At 38.8% G+C, this 21094-nt stretch overlaps 3 protein-coding genes and 1 pseudogene across 7 annotated transcripts in view; 2 read left to right on the top strand and 2 right to left on the bottom strand.

The window, feature by feature from the left end:
• The window catches only part of LOC113678045 (replication factor C subunit 1-like), a 249540-nt gene that overhangs the window by 214586 nt on the left and 13860 nt on the right, over positions 1–21094 (bottom strand). The gene's annotated exons all lie outside the window — the stretch shown is intronic.
• On the top strand, positions 357–13433 carry LOC149051602 (uncharacterized). The gene is made up of 5 exons (XM_089199864.1): positions 357–368; positions 1014–1358; positions 1733–1847; positions 11921–12442; positions 12890–13433. The coding sequence occupies exons 1-5, from the start codon at positions 357–359 to the stop codon at positions 13189–13191; spliced, it is 1296 nt and encodes a 431-aa protein (XP_089055990.1). The 3' UTR covers positions 13192–13433.
• Positions 2024–9342, top strand: LOC149051603 (uncharacterized). Of its 3 annotated transcripts, XM_089185917.1 has the most exons (8): positions 2024–3133; positions 3655–3763; positions 4009–4112; positions 4445–4560; positions 5333–5406; positions 5902–6192; positions 7958–8039; positions 8473–9342. In XM_089185917.1, exons 2-6 carry the CDS (start codon positions 3666–3668, stop codon positions 5933–5935), a joined length of 426 nt encoding a protein of 141 aa, XP_089042043.1. In that variant the 5' UTR covers positions 2024–3133; positions 3655–3665; the 3' UTR covers positions 5936–6192; positions 7958–8039; positions 8473–9342. The 3 variants fall into 3 exon arrangements, with proteins under 3 accessions (XP_089042043.1, XP_089042037.1, XP_089042029.1); XM_089185911.1 differs by having other exon boundaries at positions 2034–3133; positions 5902–8039; XM_089185903.1 differs by lacking the exons at positions 7958–8039; positions 8473–9342 and having other exon boundaries at positions 2034–3133; positions 4445–5406; positions 5902–5976.
• On the bottom strand, positions 9336–11731 carry LOC149051604 (uncharacterized; annotated as a pseudogene). The gene is made up of 2 exons (XR_016180908.1): positions 10533–11731; positions 9336–9835 (listed from the first exon to the last, which is right to left on the bottom strand). The product of XR_016180908.1 is annotated as an uncharacterized LOC149051604 (transcript).

Consider the following 21094-nt stretch of genomic DNA (forward strand, 5'->3'; position numbering starts at 1 on the left):
AAAGGAATACATTATTCAGTGAATATTGAATCCTCCATGATGTTTATATCGGTTGAGTCAATTTGGTCCAAAGAAGGCAACCTTTGTAAAAAACTTTTACGGATCTATGTGTACTTAAGAAATCTGGTCAAACAGAGTTTATTTGAAAAAAAAAAGGGAGGGGGGGGGGTAATTTTCGAAAGGAACTGTGGTGCTGAGTTAGTGGGAGGTTTTACATGATAATTTGGTTTACAATGATCACAGCGAATTTGTCTATCACTTTTATGATAAAATATTCGACAGCACTTTACCGTTTAAAACAAAGTGAAAGTTAGGATATCAAACTTCAAAATATAAAATAGGACCTACAGAATATGATGGGACCGAATGTCATAGGTTTTTTTGAATAAGCATGTCTTAAACTGTTTCTGAAAAGTAACCAAGTTCGGAGCCGTTCTAATCAACATTGGAAGCCGAGCGAATATCAACTGATCGATATTCTCTTGTGAAAGCTTTTTCCTCTGAGGTGGACCAGCAGAGGCAAAAGCTTGATCAGCAAAGGTCTTGCAACTCGTACGAGGCACCTCTCAAAAAGCAAGATTGTTGGATCGCAGACAGATAGGTTTCTTTTTTCCTGATGCGATAAGGGATATCACTCGCTTTGTCACGGCTGAAGATGAGGGACTAACGCTCGTAACGTTACCTCTTTATTGAGGTCAATTTACATATCAGCTAAGTTGATAACACAAAATTAACGTTTACTTGAACTTACTACAGCTCATTGCGTATCTCTCTTCGGTGAAAGATCTCTCTGAGCCTCAAGTTAGAATAAATAACACAATCTATATTTATGTTAGCCTCTTTTTTTAATAATTATCTTCTCGCTGAGATTAAGTTATAATAAATTTTACCAAAAAAATTCTGTAATCTGGTGGTCAGTTAAAAGTATTTTGTTTTTCTCATTTTTTTAAATTTATAATTGTAAGTGTTGATTCCTTTACTATTTCATTACCTAACTTCCACATCATTTAAAGAGTTACTTATTAACTTTTTTTTGCTGTTGTTGTTTTACTTTTTCTGCTTTTTTCCCCCATGTACCCCTATCTGCAGGACTCGGGTGTCGAAGTCTACGGTTTAGACAACCAGACAATGGATTCGCTCTCCAAGGTCATTTACTTCGTAATATAACGCTCAAAATGGGAAATGAACTCAGTGGTGATTGTAGATACGAGTGCCTGATGGAAAGTAATTGTGTGTCTGTGAATGTCGGGCCACCCGACAAGAATGGACTCAGGATCTGTCAATTGAGTGATTCTGACCATATTCAACATCCCGAACATCTTACGGCACAGGAAGGATTCCTTTACTGGGCTACCCAGGTGAAATAATAGTTACCATGCAAATAGATGAAAAGAGATCGAAGCCAAAAATAGCGAGAGAATCGAACGCATATGGTCGGCTATTTTAACAAAGTTTAGAAGTCGTTGTTTTAGCGAAACCGCGTTCTAAGCCATCTTCAGTTTAGTCGTATCTTTTATCTGAACATTTATTTTTGTGAAAAACGCCAAGAGGGCCGAAAGCTGATAGTGGAAGAACATTTATTTATTTATTTAATTCAATCAACCCTCTGATAGAGAATCCTTGTGGTCCTCTGCTTGCGTATAACTGCGGTTTGGTTTAGACCTGGTGTAAATAAGCGGCCTTTAGTGTTCAAATTGGAGACTGAGAATGCTCCTTTTGGTTTTCTCACTAGAATCCGTGTTCCAGCAACCCCTGTGCCCACGGTGCAACATGTCTCAATGGATTCACAGACAAGAAATACATTTGCCTGTGTCCACCTAAAGCCATAGGTGAAAACTGTGAGAATTGTAAGCAACATTGTAACAATTATCGGTAGTTACGGTTTGGAAGCGTAATCACTTTAACATGAAATCCTTCAAGCTAGTGATTGTGTCATCTAGTTGTCTAAGTGACAGATGAATGACATGTCGACAACCTTCATGAGAAGACACAAGTGCTTTGCACTGTAAGTATTAAGCCCGCTGGGCTCGTCTTTTTCAGGTGTGATAATCCCGAAGTTAATTTGATTTAATCTCATTAAATATGTCATGGGCCGACTAACTTAAATTATCAACACTCTCGAGTTAGCAGCTGGATAATGTTACTATGTCGATATTCGAATGTCATGGTTTTTGCCCGCCTATCTTTTCTTTGCAGTTTCGTATTTCAAACGCGTGATTCAGTTGCAGTAGAGATGGCACCTAGGAAGGGTTTCTCGCCCTTCACTCCGGTCATCAGCCCTGAATTAGGTCCACAATTGACTTAGTTCATTCTAAGTTCGAAAGTTTGTGGATCAACGCCGACGCAATACTTTAAGCGGTCGCCTGTTGTCGCCAGTTTTCCAAGCGATTTTCAAAGAATCGACAGTGCCCACATTCGGCTGCTAGATGGCCACCATTACTCGAACAAGAAGTCCTCTAATGCAACGGAAATTGTCTGTTCCTCGTTTGGGTTGATAACCACTCTGCTTCGCCGTTCCTCCTCAGAAAGCTCTGAGTTCATTTCGCAGCTGAGAGATTTGCTGAACTCAGTATATCTCAGTAAAATGTCTATCGACGAAGAAAATGAAGGCCAAGCAAACAAAGAACGACCACGTGCTTCACGATGCTTGGAAATGCCAACGACACCAACGAACAAGACATCATCTGTGGCCATGACACCCCCAAACAGTGGAAACTCGCAAAGAGCTGAAAAAAAGAATGTTTCCCCAAATCTAAAGGAGATCAGCGAAAAGGAAGATTTGGATACTCCAGAAAAGGTGCTGTTGATGAAGCAGCGAAGCAGTCGCGTCATCAAGGACGTGCATAACGTGTGCGAAAGAAACAGGGAAAGTTTGACGATGGTGCTTTCGAACATGTGCGCATTTGGCGACTCAGAAGCGAAGGCCATCGTCAATGAAATTGTCGAAGAGATGGCTGTAAAAATGGGAGTAAAGAGGAGTGTGGAAGAGCTAGTTGGCGACGACACAATGTCGAAGTACGTGGCGTGCCTGAGAGTTCCTGATTGGAAGCTTGTCCTTTTCCAGGCGATGGCGAGAGTTTCTTCGAAAACGTGGCAATCCGTGATAAACATCACAGGGCTCAGAAGGACGGGGGTAAGATGTTTAGTTACGTTGGTCTTACGTCGGTATATTAATATTCATACTTGGCGCCCCGGCTAAGGGAATAAAAGAACAAAAAAAGAACTATTCCATCGCGAGCCTCAATGTTTATAGCAGCTCTTTCTTTCGTTTTATTCAGTTATTCTCGTAAGCGAAGCCTTGTACAGGAAAAGATAAGCAGGCTTTTTTTATTACTTAAGCGGGCGTTTTACTCAACTGCGTCTTCAAAATTACCCTAGGTCTGTTTTCCAGAGCAATTTCAGCCAGTGGTAAGCTCTTTTTCAGCTGGTGAAATATGCTGGAAGCCGTATGATAATCATCCACATATTTTTTTTGTGTGTGTGTGTGTGTGTTGTACTTCCAAATCAAAATAACTATAACTGTTAAATTTTTTTGGCCTTGCAAGCAGTTCTTTGTATGGAAGGTGGTCATTATAATAATGTGTAAGGTGAAATGGGTTGGTGAAGGGTGCAGTTTTTGTCTTGACTAATTTAGTGTAAAAAATTGTTTTGCAGGTAGAGCTCATATGTTGTTTGGAATTGTTCCTCGTGATGGTGCTGTATATAGCCAGCAAAGTGCAAAGTCAGTCTACACATTGACAATTGCCAACTGTAAAGAAGACAGGTTTGTGAATTGCAACTTGCTTGAACTCTTTACTACCTTCTGGCTAGAATATGCTTGTGGTTGTATGTGCATTTAACTTAAATAACACAATGACAGATTTTTGTAAGCCCCACTCAGTTGCAATATCACCAGGTCATGCATCGACTCTGAGATCTAAGTGGATTGATATCAATATCCCTAATTTTGCTTTAATGCACTAAATATAATAATGACTGTATAGATTTTTGGTTTTTGTTTATTGACAGAGACAACCTCAAGATTCTTTTTGAGGACATCAACCACCAGAAGAAAATATTAAAGGAAAAAGGAATGACAGTGGATGGTAGACATTACACCGTTGAATTTCTGGGTAAGAATCAATGTTAGTCTTGGAATTTGCTTTAAAAGTCAACTTCTTGTTCATGATACTATTTATAGCAATTTATTGTGTTTCTACCCAGTTGATAGTCTGACTAGAACTAGATTGAAGCAGTAGTCAAACTATAGTAAATTAAGAGTTTTTTATATTGTAAAACATGTTCAAGGTTTAACTGCAGCAGCAAGAAATAAAACCTGGAATTTATTACTATTTTACGTCAGAAATTGATTTGACTACCCTTTTTTTTAGATACATTAGAGATTAATTCCCTGGAAAGTTTAGCATGTTAACTTTTGCTTTCCCATTTCTGTTATCAAACTTAGTTGTACTGGACTACAAGACCTTGGTACCTCTTTTGGTGAAGAAGATGAATGCTTCATTCATGTTAGGTGGTAGAGGTGTCAGTGTCGAGTTCTGTTTCATCTGCAATGCTATCAGGGTAAAGTACTCAAATGATATAGAAATTAGTATGGGGCAACTGCAACTTGTGCTGTTAAAGTTGAGGTACATAAAAGTGCTGCATCAGTTCATCAACTTTTTTTACAGTGATTTCAGATGACTTTGATCTTTGCCAATATTTGGGAAAATAATTAGTGAGTGATAGAAACATCAAGTAGCTTTAATTCAGTCAAAAAAAGTTGTAAAGTACTTCTTTAAAGGTCATTCTGCTTTTAAAACATTTAAAAATCACTGAAAGTATGAATACATGTACTGTAAAAAGAACAGGGCTCACACAGAGTCATAAATTCTTGGAAAAGTCTTGATTTTCCAGACCTGGAAAGAGTCTTGAAATTGAAGATAATGTCTAGAAAAATAGTTCAAGTCTGGAGTTTTTTTTTATAGCTACAAAAAGTGCTTAATAAGTTCATTTTTTTCCTCTGTGGTCAATTCAATCTCGCCTGTAGCTAAGACATTCAATCACAGAATGAGAAGTTTCACAATTGCACCATGGTTATTGTACATTTGCAGTGCATCATGAAAGAAGCTTGGTTTCTGCATTTTTCAAGATCTCTATTGATCACCTATTTGACCATCTTCAGTCTGGAAAAATAAATTGATGTTTTGGAAAAAAGGTCTGGGAAAAGTCTTGAATTTTGGATCCAAAAATCTGCATGAACTCTGAAGAAGATAATCGGAAGCATGATAAATGTGTAGTTCTATCTGAAATTATAATATTATAAATTATTTGATAGTGTGCCTGTTTTTGTCAGGGTTGCAAATGCCATGATGTTGCTCCAGATGAGACATGCCTGGATTGCCTCAGAAGCAAATGCAACATGGGAAGGTGTGTAGGCATTTGATCATTGTCATATTAAATTATATTCAACATAACAAAATGAATTTTGTAAGCCATGGGGAAATGACTTGTACTAAAGCATGAACTGAAATTAAGTGTGTAGTTTGGGGGTTTTTTTTTTTAATTGTTGCTAGTAAACTAAAATCCTCATTCAGGATCTTTTGCCAAACTTGGAAGGTTGCCAAAAATTGTTTTCATACTGTCAGGAAAGGAGTACTCATAGTTTGGTAATTGAAAAAGAAAAAGAAAAACATTTTTAGAGAAAAACATGAAATAATTCAGAGAGTCATTTCATGGCGATCGCATCTCAGTAAAGAAGAAGTCAGATCAACAGTCTGCTATTACAAAGCAGAATATCCATGTCAGTTCAATGTCTGGTAAGACATTTCCTAAAATAATGTTTTCAAGAGATGTTTTCTATAGGTCTTAGGTAAAATCTTTTTTTTTTCTTTTTTAATTTACTCTCATGCTGTTGTGTTTCAGGTCCAACAGATCGGGAAATCCTTCAACACCTTGAAGAAATTGTAGAACTTGCCCTACCACTGGATAAATTCAAGAAGCTGTATGAAGATGTGAACACGGCAAAAAATTTGATCCTTAACAGAGTTACATTTTACCAGGCTCGTGTTGATGTTAGTAAGAAGCAACTATTATTTTTATACTTGCAACTTGATTTAACATCATGTAGTCAAGATCATTGGTAATGTGTATTCATTGAGTTCATACAGCGTCCAGATGATCCGTCGGAGTGCGCTTTAGGAATCAAATACCTCTGTGAGTATTTCTTTAATTGCTACAGTCTCCTATGTAATTTGCCCATCTTATGACTAATTCCATCACACAGCAGCTTGAAATTAATGGAGCTCCATTAACTGAAAGCTACTGCATGTAGGAATATAGGTGAGCTCAGGATTGAAGTGTGAACCATTGTTTAATTTAAGCATGTCTGATTCTGTTAGTTAACACACCTTAAAGTGTAGAGTAACACAGAATTTTCTATAGTTAGAGATCCATAGGTGCAGTGTAACCCAGTGTTTAATTTAGTTCACGGTAACTAACATAGGCTGCACTTTAGGTGGTACACCCATGGGTGCAGTGTAACCCAGTGTTTAATTTAGTTAAAGGTAACTAACATAGGCTGCACGTTAGGTGGTACACCCATAGGTGCAGTGTAACCCAGTGTTTTCTTTAGTAAACAGTAACTAACATAGGCTGCACTTTAGGTGGCACACCCATGGGTGCAGTGTAACCTAGTGTTTTATTTAGTTAAAGGTAATTAACATAGGCTGCACTTAAGGTGGCACACCCATGGGTGCAGTGTAACCCACTGTTTTCTTTAGTAAACGGTAACTAACATAGGCTGCACTTCAGGTGGCACACCCATGGGTGCAGTATAACCTAGTGTTTTATTTAGTTAAAGGTAATTAACATAGGCTGCACTTTAGGTGGCACACCCATGGGTGTAGTGTAGCCCAGTGTTGTATTTAGTAAAGGTAACTAACATAGGCTGCATTTTAGATGGCACATCCATGGGTGCAGTGTAACCCAGTGTTTTATTTAGTTCAAGGTCACTACTATAGGCTGCACTTTAGGTGGCACACCCATAGGTGCAGTGTAACCCAGTGTTTTCTTTAGTAAACAGTAACTAACATAGGCTGCACTTTAGGTGGTACACCCATGGGTGCAGTGTAACCTAGTGTTTTATTTAGTTAAAGGTAATTAACATAGGCTGCACTTTAGGTGGCACACCCATGGGTGCAGTGTAAACCAGTGTCTTATTTAGTTAAAGGTAACTAACATAGGCTGCACTTTAGGTGGCACAACCATGGGTGCAGTGTAACCCATTGTTTTCTTTAGTTAAAGGAAACTTACTTTGGCTGCATTTAGGTGGTGCACCCATAGGTGCAGTGTAACCCAGTGTTTTCTTTAGTTCAAGGTAACTAACATAGGCTGCATTTTAGGTGGCACACCCATGGATGCAGTGTAACCCAGTGTTTTATTTAGTTAAAGGTAACTACTGTAGGCTGCACTTTAGGTGGCACACCCATAGGTGCAGTGTAACCCAGTGTTTTCTTTAGTAAACGGTAACTAACATAGGCTGCACTTTAGGTGGCGCACCCATGGGTGCAGTATAACCTAATGTTTTATTTAGTTAAAGGTAATTAACATAGGCTGCACGTTAGGTGGCATACCCATGGGTGCAGTGTAGCCCAGTGTTGTATTTAGTAAAGGTAACTTCCTTTGGCTGCACTTTAGGTGGCACACCCATGGGTGCTGTGTAACCCAGTGTCTTATTTAGTTAAAGGTAATTAACATAGGCTGCACTTTAGGTGGCACATCCATGGGTGCAGTGTAACCTAGAGTTGCTAATGAGTGACTGTAACCCAGTTCAGTTTTTTCTAGAAAGTGCTGTCCTTTAAGTAGCATAAAGACATGCAGACATTCTCTTTAAGACAATGAAATTGGTGTGAGGGAACATTTCTTCAAGTAGTATGGTAGCACACTGTTATGTAATTAATGCATTTTTCCAAATGTTTAGTACTTTTCAGGAGCTTTAAGCAAGGGCACTTTTGTAAGAGATTTTGGTACACATACTGAGATAATTGATTTGGAAGGCTCAGGTTTGTAGAACAACAGTAGTAATAACACTTTGTTTTTTCTTTGGTTACAAGTTCTGATTTTTTCTCACTGGCTAAAGAAGGTTTACCATACTATAATATGACTTTATTGAGTGTTTTATGCTGAAATATAAAAATTTTGGAAAATGAGTTTGGAAAATATTAAAATAATTAAACTTATTGCTAATGATGAGCTTAGGAGCTGGTACCTTAAAGGTTAGTGTGAACCCACTGACCAGCTTTGCTCCAGTTTAACTTTGCCTAAATGATATTTAGCTACATCAAAAGGAGCTTTTTGTTTTTAATTCCTCAAAAATATTTACCCAAGGAAAACAAAATGTTTACTTGCAACAGTTATTTGAATGATGTGATAACATATAGGGCCTCTCTTTACAGTCTTTCTCAGGTCTTATTTCAGGTTTTGGCTATTTTGCAGATATTAAAGCTGACATGGAGCCTCGCCTTTTTCAGTGGCAAGGCAAGTTGGATGAGCTACATGTCTTTTTCAAGAAGTTGTGCAAGTCACGCAAAAAGTCACTATTCACTATTCACTATTGTTTTTCTTGCGTTAGATCTGCTTTTTTCGATTCGATTGCATCTTGACTATTTTTGTACCGCTACTCCTCTTGCGTTATATTTATTTAAGTGAGCAATTTTTAAAAGACAGAAAATGTCCTTCTTTCAATAACGTGGCGGAATAAAACAATTACACAAAGATGTTACTATGATACTTTTTGGTACGAAATATTTTATTTTTGACCAGCACTGTTATGCCTAATTTTGTCCATAAACGGACAAAATTGCTCCGATTTTGAGACGACATTACAGCTTTTTGGCAGCGATCGCCAAGAAACTGAATGTGCCACGGAATTACACCCAATTAAGAAAGATATTTTCTCCCTTCCAGCAGTCATTAGAAAGCCGTTTTGTCCCCTCAAAATCGGATGTAGTTCACACGTTAAGGGTAATAAACTGATAAAAAATGATTTACAATTATCCTGTTGTCAATAGGTTCTTATTCACGTAAGCTGGGTCATAAACTATTTCTTGCGGCAGAATCATGGGGAAGAAGTTGTCCTTCATTTTAAAATCGCTGAAATTGTAGTAACTAAATCTTGAATGAAATTATTGTAGGAAGATTCATTACTTGACGAGGGAATTCCGCATTTAATTGCACGCGAAAAGCGATACGCGAAGCGATGAGTGCGATATCGGTTTTTAAGTGCAATTTAACGCGGAATTCACGAGCCAAGTAATGGATTTTCCTTGTATCACATATTTGAATAAAAACAAGATAAAAAGAAAACAGCATTACTTATATTTGTTATGTATACGTAGATGCGAAACAATATCACTTAGCCCCGCTAAACAACTCGCCTCGTCAACCAATCAGAAGGCGAGATTTTATGCAATGATGCGATTCTATCTGATATTAGGTCTGCTGACTTGGAAAATACTACACCTAAAATTTAACATCAGCAATCTTACGAGAGAAAGCATAAAGGCTAGGTCTCTCTGACGGCTTATCTCTGGTTGACATTTTAACCAATTCTCGGACCCTTTCATAAAAACCAAACAAAGACGATATCGCCTTAAGCATTCTTCCCAATGAAAAAATGTCACTGGCAACGCCATAGAGTCGTTCACTAACAACCTCAGGGGCTAAATAGCTTTTCCCTTTGCATTTCATAACGGTGCCGTTTCTACGGTACAACGTAACAGATGAAACCTTAAGGCTCTTTCCAAAGTCAATAAGAACTGGGCTGAATTCCCCAGAGGCTGAGAGCCGTTCTAGTACGGGCGACCCTAAAAGCCGGAACCGTGTGCAATGATGCTTGAATATTTGTTTTTCGACTTCGCTCCCTTCTTCAAATTCTTCTTGACGGCTTCCTTCTGCTAACTTTCTTACGCTAGTCTAAGTTTGGAGCTGGGGCTGAACGTTGTCATATTTTGAGAAGCTTGAAAACGTCCCTGTGATGTTCTCACATTTACAAGCATATGAGACGTTATTGTTTCAATAAATCAATACAGACGTGACCAGGAAACGTATCAAAGTTACAATTGTTTATTTTAATGTGGTATGTCGAGTTTGGTTTCATGGCAAATTTTTCGTAACAAAAGGTAACTAAACAGGTTTACAACGCGAAAACGCAGCTATCTTTCATGCATAATGGTTCATTATTATTTATACCACTAAGTAAAAGAAAAAAAATTAATAACACTTAATTTTAGTCACGCGCGTTATCGTCGTGGGGAGCCAAGCGCTTGGTATCTTTGTACAAAATTTGTGCAACATGCCCTGACATCCGTTCCGTGTTTTAGGATTTGGGGTCATTTTCCGCCGTTCGATGTTTTAGGATCTGAGGTCATTTTTCGCCGTTCCGTGTTTTAGGATTTGGGGTCATTTTCCGCCGTTCCATGTTTTAGGATTTGGGGTCATTTTCCGCCATTCCGCCATTCCGCCGTTCCGGCTTTTAGGGTCGCCCTTCTAGTACAACATTGTTTCCTTTGATGTCGTTATGAAGGTATCCTTTAGAGTGCACGTGGTCTAAAACACTGCATATCTTTTTAAATATAGAAATACAGTTTGCTTTAGTAACTGCGTTGTTATCGGCCGCTTGATGGAGAGTTAGACTTTCTTGCTGAACACCATGAAATTGAGTCACAAGGCATAATGGTGAGGCCTTTGTAACAACACCAAAAAACATGGGTAGATGTGGATGGTCCCCCAAAGCAGAAACGACCTTTGCTTCGTGGAGTAAATCTCTCCTTGCTCGTTCTTCATCCTCTGACGTTTCGTTGTGAGTCATTTGCTTGACAATAACGTCGATGCCTCGATAGCGCCCGAGAAAACACTGTCCAAAGCTTCCACTCCCAACTGGATTTTTAGACAAGTGTTCAATGTTTTCTGGCCTGAGTTCTTTGGGTTCAAATCTGGATCCATTGCTCGCTGTGGTTTTTTTTCCAATTAAAAAGGTTTGATGACGTTTCCCACGAGGTTTCTGCGAGACAACTGCGTCGGCACCAACAGCCATTTGAATCATCTTAGCAGCTCTTGAACAACCACCCAAAGCCTCTTTCTTCTCTTCACTGCCTGGTTTAAGCGCGAGAATATGGGGTTTCTTGACATTTTGTGGCTCAAAATGTTGGTCCGAAGGAGGCAGTTTCGTTTGCTTAGCCTCAGAAGTACAAGGCACCAACTCATTCGCTTCGCGGTTGAGTGATTGTAGTTCAACATTTTTATTCGTTGAATTCGGCATTTGCTTCCCTTGTTTCCTCTTTCCATTCTTTTCTCTGTCTGTTTCTTTCTTCTGGAGTGTTTTTTCGTGATTTAATAACTCGCTCTTTTCGTTCTTCTTCATCTTCAAAATCCTTCACAAATTCCGCCATTGTTATATAGCTAATTGAACTATTTCCGAAACACAAATGAGCTCGTGATCGGTGTAAAAGTATAAAACAAAGGCTTGTTGATGTGCAGGAAATTCAATGCTCGTTTTAATGAACTTGATGATATGTGAAAACCCGAGTTGCTCTTCAATCGTTTCTGGTTTGCTTTCATTACGTGACATTCTTCTGTCAGAAGAGTGTCGGGAAAAACACCTCGCAAGTATCGTACGTGTCAACACCCTCCACGCCTCGACTAACGCTAAAAAAGCTCCATACAATTCCTTATAATTTTATTATAAGGAATTGTGTGGAGCTCTCCGGGATACTTACAGTGCAAGCCCTGTGTGTCTTCTCATGACGGAGCATCGAATGTTTTCTTAACGGACTACGAATTAACAAGCACATCAAGTACGGCATCAATGATGTAATGGTTTTTACTATTATTTTCATTATTATCATTATTACAATTATTATTATTATTATGATTTAATTTTCAGCATTCTCTGCGATCTTCTCAAATCTCGGTGCCACCGGAAGATATGGCCCAACAACGCTGGGCAGTCACTACATAGGTCAGGATCATGACAGACAAGTTACATTGTCCAGCGGTATTCAACAGTGGACTGTGCCTCACACTGGTGATTACAGAATAGAAGCAATAGGAGCAGCAGGAGGGTACGATTCACACCCTAATAGCGCACAGTATCGAGGAAGAGGAGCGAGAATGATCGGAACGTTCAGTCTGATTAAAGATGAGATCATTCGTATCCTTGTGGGACAGGAAGGGGGCTCTAAAGATAATGACTGGAGTTCTGGCGGTGGTGGAGGTACATTCGTTGTCAGACAAAACAACACGCCTTTGATAATAGCTGGAGGTGGAGGAGGTCTGCATTACTTGACAAAACGGCATGCAGGGTGTGACGCAAGTACAAACACAACTGGGAATCCTGGGTACAGATCAGCAGGGTCAAGCGGAATCGGTGGCCTTGGCGGGCAGAGTGGCAATGCCAGCTACGCAGGTGAGGGAATTTCCGGGGGCCTCGCGAGCTGGAGAGCGAAACAGGCGAGAAAGAGGTCCGCTAGAGAAAACCTGCAGACTTCTCGACACCTCGCCCCACCCACACCTCGACTTTCGGAAAACTTTCTGGAAAGTCAGAGGTGTGCTTGTCTCAGCAGCAGCATTTATGAGAGTTTGCTCGTAGGCTATGGGAACACCACATCCAGAATGAATAAAAAAAATTCGATTCTTGCTTATGGAAATTGACATCCGTATTGTAAAATTCAGGGAGGAATTTTCTTCCACCAAACGATTCGTTTAAATAAGGAAATATCAGTTATTATTGTTAAAAAGAACCTTTTTGGTATAAATGGTTTCATTTCATTTATTTCGCGATTTGTTAACATCTTTTTTTCTATCATTTTTTCTTTTTGTCTGTTTAAGTAGAGTCCCCTTTTTATTCTTTTAGGCGGCAGCGGTGGAGGCTTTTTTTCCAACGGAACGGATGAGAACGCAGATGGTGGCAGAGGATTTCTTCAGGGAGGAGTGGGGGGCAAAGGCAATGCGTTAAAAGCCGACGGTGGATTTGGGGGAGGAGGAGGAGCTTACGGAGGAGGGGGTGGTGGTGGGTATTCTGGCGGAGGTGGCGGAGAGATGAACAAAGATTCATGTGGAGGAGGGGGTGGCTCTTTCAACTCAGGAAAGGATCAGAAAAATGAGTGTTGTTACCAATCTGATGGACCTGGTCAGGTTACGATAACATTACTGTGAAATCACTGTATAGAATCATTAATGAAAATTATTTAATCAACCATTAAAATTCCTTCAAATGTGATTGGTGCGCTAACTGCTTTAATTTTCACTAATTTTTTTGGAGAGATGTAATCGGACAGTATGAAGTAGTCAATCATACCAAATCTACTCAGCTAAATCCATCAATCACAGAATTGATCACAATAACCAAATATCACTCATTTGAAGGAAAACTGGGAGTTTCCAGGATGGACGGGTTGTTTTTTCGGAAATGGTAAAGGCTACGATTAATTGATAACAGGACTTCGTGTCGTCCATGCCTGTCTGTTATCATACTTGTGATTAACAAATCGCAGCTCTGAATTTCCAGTCATTTAAGGTAGTTGAAGCGAGAACAAAAAGAGGTTTTAGATCCCTTTTAGAGGTTTTGCTTGTGATGTTTGATGGAGAATGAAGCATGGCAGCTGCATTATAGAGAGGTATCCTAAGTTTTCTTGAAAATGTAATGATGAAATTGCTAACAATATGTAATGTGTAACTTTATTTACAATGTACGGAGGTATACTTTAATAAGCCCGTACGGAGTAATTCAGATTACGCATTAAAAATTAATATCGCTTCTAAGACCCGAGAAGTGCATCCTCACTGTTAACTATCTAACCTCGTTTGGAACGAGTTCCCCAAGATTCACCGAAGCAAGAAGGTAAGCCACTGGCTAACTGTGAATTTCACCTTTTCATTTTTTGGGGGGGATTTATGTAACTATCAAAATAGAAATACAAAAACAAATGAAGTATTAAGAAATGAATCAATACGAGCAAGACCAAAATACAAAAATTGTCTTAGAAAAGTTTTAAATCCTTGTAACCTGTCTCTCTATAAAACTTTGCAAAATTAACTTTTAAATAATGTAAGAATAGAAATAAAGAGAGCCTTGTAGTAGACGCAAAAAAATCATTAGAATTACGCAGAAAACCTTTCCAAATTGTCAGCGCTTCGCCCGGTAAAACCCCAAAGTTTCTGATAATACCAATCAAATATATAAGAAATCTTTAATTTTAGCAACATCGCCGCTTGAAAGGCTTTCCTGAACGTTAAGTAGTCGCTGTTTATTCCCTTTTCGTCTGATTAATTTTTCATTACTCATAAATTGAGCAGAGGAAGGAAAGAATAAGTCATATTTAAAATGAAAGCAGACCTAGTTTGATCTATTTTGATTTGACTTTTATAAGTGTCTTGTATTCATACGGAACGTGATCCACCGGAGTCGCTGAAACGAAACCCATCAAAAATAAAGAACGTTGCTTCATTCATCGATAGACTAATAAGCAACAATAAATTCTTACGGTTTACGTACTTTTAAATATGAGTAACCAAAACCAGGCTACTTAAGTGTCTCAACATGGCACCCTACCAATTTGCACTGGCAATCGGGATATACATTTTTTTACTTATTTCTCAGCGAGATACCTCAGAAATTAAGTTTTACTCCAATTTTCGTTACTAAATATAACGCGAACGCCATATTTGGTGGTGGCTGACGGTAGATTTTGATTGGATCCACATTCCAACGGAATCAGATTTTGCTTTATCGAAATTAGGAATATGAGATATTTCTTCATGCATGGTTTATTTGCTGTGGACACGGACCAGTTTGGCTAATTTTTGTCAGACAAAACAACACGCCTTTGATAATAGCTGGAGGTGGAGGAGGTCTGTATCACTTGACAAAACGGCATGCAGTGTCTCTTGCTTTCATTAAAAAATGAATGTCCAGTGAAGTTTGATTTCGAACGTCACGAGGCAGTAAATGTTTCTGGTCCAATTCTCAGGCGGTGCGCAATGTTCAGCCCGCATGCTTACCAATACATTCACCTCTTTTTATTATTTTCGGGCTGAGCTCCACATCAGCTGAGTTTTTTGTTGGAAAAATGTACCTTGTGCGACGGGATTGTATGATTGCATTCTTCTTTATATACCAGCTGCCCTAATGAATTCTTCCGTGTCTTCTCGATCCGAACGTTCCATTTATGGGATGATGCTCCACGGACACACATTCAAGAAAACCAGGGCAGAAAGCTTGACAGAGTGTGTGATGGCGTGCAATAATGGTGCCATGTGCCAAAGTGTGAATTACATCATTAATGAAGACGTTTGTGAATTGAATAATCGTACGAAAAAGGCCAGACCAGATGACCTCGTTCCCCACGAAAATAGCATATATGTGACACGATTTAGTGAAAGAGGTATTGGTCGAGGCTCGAGGGTAGTCATGTAAAGGACACTTGTAATTGAGGCTGACAGTTGCTCACGTTTGGATGATCTGAGTAGAAGTCATCGTTATTGAATCTGATAATGACTCTCTTTTTGGCTGTCAAAACGTCTTTCGCTGTTATCGGGGTCGTTCCTCTATACATTTCTCACTTAGCCGGTTAGACTACACAACACGAAAACATTTTACTCCTGGGTTCAAAATATTTACTGCAACAGTGATATTATTAACAGAATAGAAATATATATATAGCCAAGGCTATATCGTCATATCCCCTGCATTTCTAAAGACTTCAATTAGACTGCGGGACGAGCGTTTCTTCGCCTGCAGGAGAGTTTTCGAAGGCGCAACGATGGCTATCAAAAAGGCATCATTGCTTTGTACTCACCTTAATCATGGCTATTACAGTTTCCTCAAATCTGATCGGTGCCTTAGCTGTAATCGGCTGTGTTTGGACAGTTGGCTGTGATCGGACAGTTGAAGCAGCCAATCATACTAAGTCCACTCAGCCAAATCCACCAATCACAGAATAAATCGCAATAACAATAGAAACAATCACTTATCCTAAAAGAACTGAGGAATTTCCAAAATTAAGAATTTTTTCCTAGTTTGGGCATTGTCTTCACCGGAGATCTGTGACCCAAATGTATTTGTTGTTTCCGGAAATTGTAACGGTAATGATTAATTGGTATCAGAACTTCTTTTCGTATCACCAGCCCGATTTGAGCACTAATAGGAAAGTGTACGGTGTAACTGGACAGTGTAGTAGGACAGTTAAAGGGACAGTTAACTCGTCATCCCTGAGTAAGTGGACAGAACGCGTCATGTGCGCGCGCTGTTGTCTCGCATTTCGTAGAGTTAATTGTTATTTCTTATGAAAACGTATGACTGATGTGCAGTTTCATTCTAAAAAAAAACAAAGGAAAGTAATGTGGTTTGAAATTTCGTTGGACTCTTGTGTAGGAACTTTCTTTTCAAAAACATTATGAGATTGGGTGAGTTTAAAGTTTTCCTTCCTAAAGTCACTTTCTACTAACAGCACGATATTGCTGAATTATGGAACAGTAATACAGGAGAATGTTATTTAACCCTTTCACTCCCAAGCTCTTAACAATAATTCTCCTTACTGCCTACCTTGCATTGCTCACGAAGTTGCTTCTTTGAATTTGGTACTAATTCAAATAATAATCCCCTCGTTGGTACTTTTCTTTATTCAATCACCAACCTGCTTGATATTGCATCATCCAGGATTGCGAAAAGATAAAAGCCAAGAGCTCAGAGGAATCTAGCAGTTCGAAAAGTGAAATCTACGTAGTTTTCTTCAAATACAAGTGCACATCACAACTTTGACAGCTTAGATGCATGCTCTCTATATATGTGTAGCTCCTGAAAATAAAGCAAATGGCATAGCTAATAAAAATGCCTTACAGGGGTAGAGAAGGGCAAAATCTCAACAGTTTTTTCTGCTCCCTTCCCTTATCGCATGCGATGGTCCCTAATTCTCTTGTATCTATCGATATCAAACTGACTGATTTCCCTTTTCTGGACTAGTTATTTCTGTTATTTCTTTAAGAGACTGATTACAGAAATATCATAAAATTACCTTACAGGTCTTAAGCTTTTAAAAGTGAGTAGTTTTATTACTTCTTTGTAGCAGGTAAGCAAAGAAATCACCCTCGTAAGTGGACTGCAATTTAAGGAATTGCAGAAAAAGAGCCCGAAAAGAATTCACCTCCCCACGGGATTCGAACTTATACCTCCCATTGAGAGCTCACGTTGGGAGCGAGGCTTGGTAGCTCAAGTGTTAGTAGTACAGCCCAGTGAGTATTGGGGAGGCATGGATTCGAAACTGCTGAGGCTCGGATTTTTTCAAGCTTCTTTTTAGTACTTCCTTCAAATGCAGTCAACTTGGGTAAATTATTTATTGGCTTGATTTTCATCCGCAGTTAAAATGAACTTTATTTCGTCCAAAAATTGTATAAGAGACGTGATACATGTAGTAAAAGCTGATATTGTACAGTTCCATTGCTAAGTAAGTAGCTTTTTCGAAAGGAGAAGGATGATCAAGACACCGAAAGTTAACAATTACTAATCTAGTAAAGTAATGCGATTCTGAGGGCAAAGTTTATGTTGTAAGAAAAAACGAGAAGAATTCCAATTGTTAATTCTTCAGTAATTTTTCATGTATTGTGCCAAAAAAAAATAAAAAATAAAAAAATCATCTTAGACAAAAACAAAACGTTTGCAATAAAAAAGCTGCAGTTAGACGAAGCAAGCTATACTCAAAATCGTCAGATTGTGACGGAATAATACAATAAGCATGGGCATTAGCTTTTCCTGCAGCTTCATGAATCTATTTACTTTTATACAAAGGCAGCGATCGAGTTGTGAAATAATTATGGAATTCTGTGGTGTTTGAGAAAGGTTACGGCTGACACAAAAAGACCAAAGAGGGTAAACAAACAAAGTCCTTCCAAATATCGATCAAACCTACCAAACGCAGCTTATATTGCCGTGTCTCTCTCTTTATCTTTTAGGCATTAGTAGGGATCCCCTTCAGCCGCACATGTCTCAAAAGGCTGTCAACCGCTGGTTCCTAGCTGTGACTCTCCTACGCAACCCATCTCTTGTCAAGTACCGCCGCCAAGGCCGCCATTTCACGGCGTCTGTTGTGATTCTTGGAAGCGTCAACTTTGACGTTCCAGTCTAAAACTTTGAAACTTGCCTAGAAGGAAGAAGACTGTTCGCTCTTTACGGATATCTTCTACAGTTCGGGGTAAAGTTAAAAAAATTGTAGGGGTCTCCCTCGTTTATTACCACAGAATGATATAGTCTGTATCTGGGTGTCGTTGTTCTTTTAGTTGGTTTTTAATTTTTGTTGAGTCATAATATTACTCCTCTAATGGAAACCGCCCTAAATTCTGTGCTAAGCTTTATTAAACACGTAGACTGTGATAGAGTGTTAAGCGAAGAAGCACACGAAGTATTTAAAACAAACCAAAAAAAATTGTAGATTTTCATGCTGGTTTCTGAAAAGGGAATTATGTTATCTGGCTAACATAGAGAGGCAAATGGTAGCAGTGATTTTTTTTGTAAATAGATTTCTCTGAAAACGATGATGGATTTTATATATTATTTTATTTTCTTTGGTACATTTGTATTTCATATTTCTTTTTTTTTTAAGATAATATATTAAGTACTGGAAAGTTATACGTACAAAAAAGAGCAAGCAGTTTAAGTCAGGTATATAGGAAAAAACAAGAGAAATATAATAAATAAATATTACGGTTTGTCAAGATGTTTTAAGCAGAGGTTTATTATTATCATTATTATTATTATTATTATTATTATTATTATCATTCTCTGTTACTACAGAGCATCTTTACAAAAGTATTCAATAAGAAAAGTAAAACGTTGTTGCACGAGTCAAAGAAATGTTGTGAATTAATGAGCTCCGTGATAAGGGGAAAGATTTGGGAAGGGAGGTGTGAGTTTGGAACTGAGGAGCAAAGAACCAGCGGCAAGAAAGAACACGTAGTTAACAGTCAGTTGCGAGCATTTAGTACTCAATTGTTTGGCGAAGGCAAATATCGGAACAATTTCTTTCACACGTGCGAATTATTCATATTTCGATACAAGTCTTGATTCAGACATGGACTAAGAAAAAATTCCAGGAACGAAAAAAGAAAATAGATTCTTGTCTCGCAAGCTACAACTTAGAGAGACTTTGCGCGAAGGGTTGACCAACCGCAATTAACCAGATGAGAAGAGCTCAGAGAGGGCTTGCACGCGGCTCTGAAGCGCTTTCATTAAAATATCGACAGCATTGTAATTACTCCTGCAAAGTGTTGTTCGCTGAACTATCTGCCATTTTCGAATCAATCAAAGAAAACTGAGTGTGATTCAATTCTAGTCTCCCTTGTCTGACAGCTTGGTACAGTTAACGAGCTCCAACATCGTGAAGACCTCTGATCTTTCTCAAAAAACTAGCGGAAGTGGAAAGTGAGATGGAAGTGGAATATTGGATTGGTGGGACTACCGGCGAAACCGGATTTCATACAATTTTGTGTGCTCGTTGTTATCCGCGCGGGGATCCCGGAAAGAAATTCGGGAATTTGACAACCGACCACCAAACACAGGTTCGACTATTTATTCCGAATTAGCCAATCAACCCACGCGAAAAGTTCTATTCACCTGTGTGGTATATAGAAAAAACTGCCATAAGGCGGGTAGATGGAGTAGAATTATGAAGCACGAAGAGAAAATCTAAGCAGACGAAAGAAGCCTAAGTCCGGCAATTTCTCAAGGAAATTCTTATCATAACCTTCTGAAACCGTAGCTCTGAGATTCTTGAGAATCCGTCTTGTGATGCTACCCTTGAAACCACGTACCCATTTACACTCCCAATCCAAAGGGGATAAACGGAACCTCCCCTATGGCTCTTTTCTGAAAATGATTATAATATATGCTATCGTCAGTAGACATGTTCTGCTGAAATATTTACGTCGACGCAGTTTCTTAAATCTGGGGTGAAGTCAAAATATCAGGGCTTACAGACTGAACATAACAGGAATGCCCAGTGATCTGGGACAACGCTCATCAATATTTCCTACACTCGAGAAACCACACCGACCTAGGGCACCACCCATGATGAGAACGCTTTCTATAAACAGAATAAAGCACCATCTTCCAAAGCCAAAGGTAATTTCTTTTTTCTTGCCTCTTCAACGATATATGACAAAATATCATGTCGCTTTACATGCTAAAGAAGCGCGTCGCGCGACATCCGAAGGAACGGCTGCAGGAAATGGCAAAAGGCTGAGCGAATGAGACATAGGTGCGCTCACTTCTTCAAACGACAAGATGTGACAAAACATCCTATCTGTCACATAACGTGCTAAAGAAATGCGTCGCGTGACATCCTAAGTAATAGCTGCCAACGATCAATATTAGCAGTTACAGAGTCAGAAAATATCGAAGTTTATCTTTCATTCAATAAATCTATTGAAAGAAATGGACAAATATTATCAAGCGAACAAGACATAGGCGCACTCACTACTTCAAACGACAAGAAATGGTTTATGCAGGTTGATGCAGAAATTTTCTTCCCTTTGTTATTCCAATGCTCACTGCCTTAACTGAAAAATAAAAGAATCTAAGTTTAGGGAGGAAGGTGAGTTGCCATGAAACATTTCCTGGCACATGGAACGATACATTGCACAACAGGATTGTTTTTTTTATCATGTTTCCTAAAAAGAATGTTATCATGGTAAACGTGTCCATTTGATTGTACTGCATCTCAATTTGTCGGAGCAAAAGATAAATTCGTAACCCAACTGAAAGGAAAATAACACGCAAGTATCAGTGCTCATACATAAGCTATAATTATGAATTAAGGTAACTTTGTATTGAATAGAAGGTATACACAGAATATTTATTTGCTCCAGCTTCTAAATATCCCTGAAATCCAGGTTGACGTCGTCACCAATGAGTACAAATGGTGCCCAGTAAATCACCTCCTTGAACTTTTCAATTTCTCTCTTACACTTCACTGAGGCAAACCCAGAAGTAAACGGATGGTCTATCAATAACTATGAAAACTGTGCTCAATGGAACACAACTCAGAGAAACGCACGCTGTGTGTTGAAG

The sequence above is a fragment of the Pocillopora damicornis genome, chromosome 1, assembly GCF_964200805.1.
Source record: "Pocillopora damicornis chromosome 1, jaPocDami1.2, whole genome shotgun sequence".
Taxonomy (NCBI): Eukaryota; Metazoa; Cnidaria; class Anthozoa; order Scleractinia; family Pocilloporidae; genus Pocillopora; species Pocillopora damicornis.

Bases quoted from the DNA above. Each gene is read 5' to 3' on its own strand.
- LOC149051602 (XM_089199864.1), top strand. The intron at 1,359-1,732 runs GTGAAATAATAG...TTTTCTCACTAG, and splicing joins TCCTTTACTGGGCTACCCAG to AATCCGTGTTCCAGCAACCC. The intron at 12,443-12,889 runs GTGAGGGAATTT...TTATTCTTTTAG, and splicing joins TGGCAATGCCAGCTACGCAG to GCGGCAGCGGTGGAGGCTTT.
- LOC149051603 (XM_089185903.1), top strand. From the start codon at position 3,666: ATGTTGTTTGGAATTGTTCCTCGTGATGGTGCTGTATATAGCCAGCAA. The intron at 3,764-4,008 runs GTTTGTGAATTG...GTTTATTGACAG, and splicing joins GCCAACTGTAAAGAAGACAG to AGACAACCTCAAGATTCTTT. The intron at 4,113-4,444 runs GTAAGAATCAAT...TATCAAACTTAG, and splicing joins TTACACCGTTGAATTTCTGG to TTGTACTGGACTACAAGACC.